This window comes from Dipodomys ordii, unplaced genomic scaffold (assembly GCF_000151885.1).
Source record: "Dipodomys ordii isolate 6190 unplaced genomic scaffold, Dord_2.0 Scaffold7, whole genome shotgun sequence".
NCBI classification, from domain to species: domain Eukaryota; kingdom Metazoa; phylum Chordata; class Mammalia; order Rodentia; family Heteromyidae; genus Dipodomys; species Dipodomys ordii.
Window position 1 is genome coordinate 17,594,505 of NW_012267223.1, and position 3,446 is coordinate 17,597,950.

The following is a 3,446-nucleotide window of genomic DNA, read 5'->3' on the forward strand; positions in this document are numbered from 1 at the left end:
CCCCGCAGTGTCGGTAAAGGAGGAGCCGGAAGCCGAGGTGCGCATGGTGAACGGGAAACCCAAGAAGGTCCGCAAGCCGCGCACGATCTACTCCAGCTACCAGCTGGCCGCCCTGCAGCGCCGCTTCCAGAAGGCCCAGTACCTGGCGCTGCCGGAGCGCGCAGAACTGGCCGCGCAGCTGGGCCTCACGCAGACACAGGTGAGCGCGGGGCTGGGGGAGAGCCAGGGGACGGGGCGCGGGGGGGGGCGCTGCGCGAGGACCCTCGGGTTCCCTAGGCTCGGCTGATCTGGCTGGCCTTTGAAAAGCCCTTGCAGGCTACTGCAAACTAATTTGCCAATGGGATGAATGACTCCCGGGTCTTTACTTTCCTAAAGGTTTGCATTATTAGTACATGTCCGAGTTGCGTAGGGGTGACTGTGGGTTACCGTGTATCTGTCACACGGAGAGGCGGCCTCCAGCCCCAGCGTCCCAGCTTCCCCAGGACCAAGCCCAACTACTCAAGTCCTACCAGTCCTTGTTGTGTTTCTCCCCCAGTCTAGGCCTGTGAACTAGAGGTACAAGCCTTTATGTTTGCAGATATGCCAGGCAATACTCACAAAGTGAATCGGGCACCAGCTGCCTCATACCTATTCATCCTAGTTACTTGGGAGGCTGAGATCTGAGGATTGAGGTTAGAAGCCAGCCCAGGGAGGAAAGTCTCCAATTAACCACAAAAAAGGAAGGAAGGAGGGAAGGAAGGAAGGAAGGAAGGAAAGAAAGAAAAGCAAACAAGCTGGAAGTGGAGCTGTGGCTCAAGTGGTAGTCAGCCAGGTTCTGAGTTTGAGCCCCCTCAGAACAACAAAAAGGTGGAGAGCCAGAACCGATGATTGTACACTATACCAGTGAGTGTATGCACAAAAAATGCACACTTATATCAAAGTACCACATTCCTGCTTGGCACCCAAATGGTCCTTTGCCGAATTAAGAGGAGAGGTTCTCAACCAAAGAAGTCCAAAATGGGAGTGAACCCCGCACCCTAGCCCCCCTCCCCCAACCTGTCACTGATCTGGGGAGGTATGCTGGGTGCCTGGCTGGGTACAGGTGTTGACAGGCGGGCCTTGGTTGTGGCTGGCTGCGTGGGGCCTGGTCCTCTGGGAATCTGGGTCACCTGGTGAGGAGCTGATTCATTGTTTGTACCAGTCATGGGGTGGAGAGCAGCAGGAGGAGGGGGAGATACCCCAAGGGAAATTTGGGGGAATCATGGCTCACCTGCTCCTGAGTCCCTAGGTCACCTCTGCACACATCCCCCCACCCCATTACCCAATGTAAGCCCAAGAGTGTATGAATGTGGGTGCTGGTGTTGTAGAGTGCTTATCTGGGTGTATCTGTGTATGTGTGTAGCTTTACAGTGTCTCGGGAGGCTGTGAGTGGGTACATTACTGAGTATGGAAGTGCCTGTGTGTGGGTGGGTGTTTGGCTATGAGTGTCTGTACCCTTCTGTTTGTGGGCATCTCATGTGAATGAAATGTCACAGACTATCCATGTCTGGCTTTTTATTAAGTGTCTACTGTATACCAGGCAGTTCTTTCCATATGTCCGAACTTTTTTGAGCCTCATAATGACCCTTTGAGGTGGGGTAACAGTGCTGCAGATGAATGGAAAGTGACACCAGAGAGGGGAAGCGCCTTGTCAAGGTCATGCTTAGTAAGTGGAGGGAGACCCCGGGCGAGCCATTCTAAGGCTCCTGGATAGTTTTCTCTGTCACTAAGGCCAGAAAGATGCTAGCCTGGGGGTGAGCCCCCCCCAACCCTGCTTTTCTTTATGTGATATTGGACACTGGCCTTGCCTTCTGTGGGCTGGATTCCAGACTAACTCCTCTTCCTTTCTTCTCTGGTCTAGGTGAAAATCTGGTTCCAGAATCGCCGCTCCAAGTTCAAGAAGCTGTACAAGAACGGGGAGGTGCCCCTGGAACATAGCCCCAACAACAGTGACTCCATGGCCTGCAACTCTCCACCGTCCCCAGCCCTCTGGGACACCTCTTCCCACTCCACACAGGCGCCTGCCCGCAGCCAGCTGCCCCCGCCGCTCCCCTACAGTGCCTCTCCCAGCTACCTGGATGACCCCACCAACTCCTGGTACCACGCACAGAACCTGAGTGGACCCCACTTACAGCAACAGCCACCGCAGCCAGCCACCCTGCACCATGCCTCCCCTGGGCCCCCGCCCAACCCTGGGGCTGTGTACTGAGCACCCACTTGGCCTGTACCCCCACGAAGGACCCCAGGACCAGGCAGAAGGTGCCCTGCCCTAGCGACACTCAGGAATCATGGAGGAGCACAGGGGAAAGGGCCCCTCCGCCTTTCCCCATTCCTTGCCCCTTCCTCCAGGGACCCAAGAGCTAACAGATGAAATTTGCATGGACCAACGATGTCCCCTGAACCTCCCTGCCCCTGCTCAGAGCAGGGGACACCATCCAATCCAGATGTCAAGGTGTTCCACCCTGGTGAGGACAGTGGACCCTTTTGCTCCAGGAGCCTGGATTGGCTTTGAATGGCTCGTGACCTGCTTTTTCATCGGTAGTAGGACCCATTCCCCAGACTGGAGACCTTGGGGATGAGGAGATTGGGAATGTTTGCAGGTCCAGCCTGGGCTAGGGAGCCAGGCATCCGTGGATCCTATGGCCTGCCAGACCCAGTTCCCTCTAAGCTACCTGGGGCCTCCCCAAACCTGAGTAGCTTTTTCTGCCAAAAAGACAGTGGATATCGTGACCGAGATTGACACTCAGGGTAGGGACCTGACCTAGCACCCGGTTCTGCTCATCTAGCCCTCATTTAAGACTTGAGGGTCAAGCCAAAGAAAATCCCCGAGTGTGAGGGAACCTATTAACAGCTGGGATTTCAAGGAAGAATTAAAGGAGCCGTCTCCTCTTGGCCCCTCCCCACCCTGTTGGGAGGGAGGGTCTCTCACTTATTTTCCTAAGGACCTCTTTCTTCTCCATGTATAGGACTTTGCACAACTTTGGTTTTGTTTGTTTTTGTTTTTTGCCAGTCCTAGGGCTGGAACTCAGGGCCTGGGCACTGTCCCTGAGCTTCTTTTGCTCAAGGCTAGCACTCTACCAATTGAGCCACAGCACCACTTCCAGCTTTATCTGTTTCTGTGGTACTAAGGAATCGAACCCAGGGCTTTCATGCATGCTAGGCGAGCACTGTACCACTAGGCCACATTCCCAGCCCCAACTTTGGTTTTAAAAGCTGTTGAAAAATAGGAAAAACAAAGGGCATTGTTGACAGATAGGACAACCCCTCCCCTCCCAACCTTGGAGGCAGATCATTCTGCCCCTGGCTCCCTTCCTCACTTCTTCCTTTCCTCCAGTAAATTGGCAATTTGGGGCACCAAACCTCAGCTCTCCAAGGAGACGTATCAGGCAAGATAAGCCCCTCCAGACACCCTCCTTTCCGGCAGCCTT

General features: G+C 54.8%; 1 protein-coding gene across 1 annotated transcript in view; it reads left to right on the forward strand.

The window, feature by feature from the left end:
* The window catches only part of Dlx3 (distal-less homeobox 3), a 6,529-nt gene extending 4,302 nt beyond the window's left edge, over positions 1 to 2,227 (forward strand). Inside the window, exons 3-4 of the mRNA XM_013036775.1 lie at positions 9 to 199; positions 1,880 to 2,227. Coding sequence (XP_012892229.1) covers positions 9 to 199; positions 1,880 to 2,227 — 539 coding nt within the window. The remainder of the gene's footprint in view (positions 1 to 8; positions 200 to 1,879) is intronic.
* Positions 2,228 to 3,446: the final 1,219 nt, after the last annotated feature.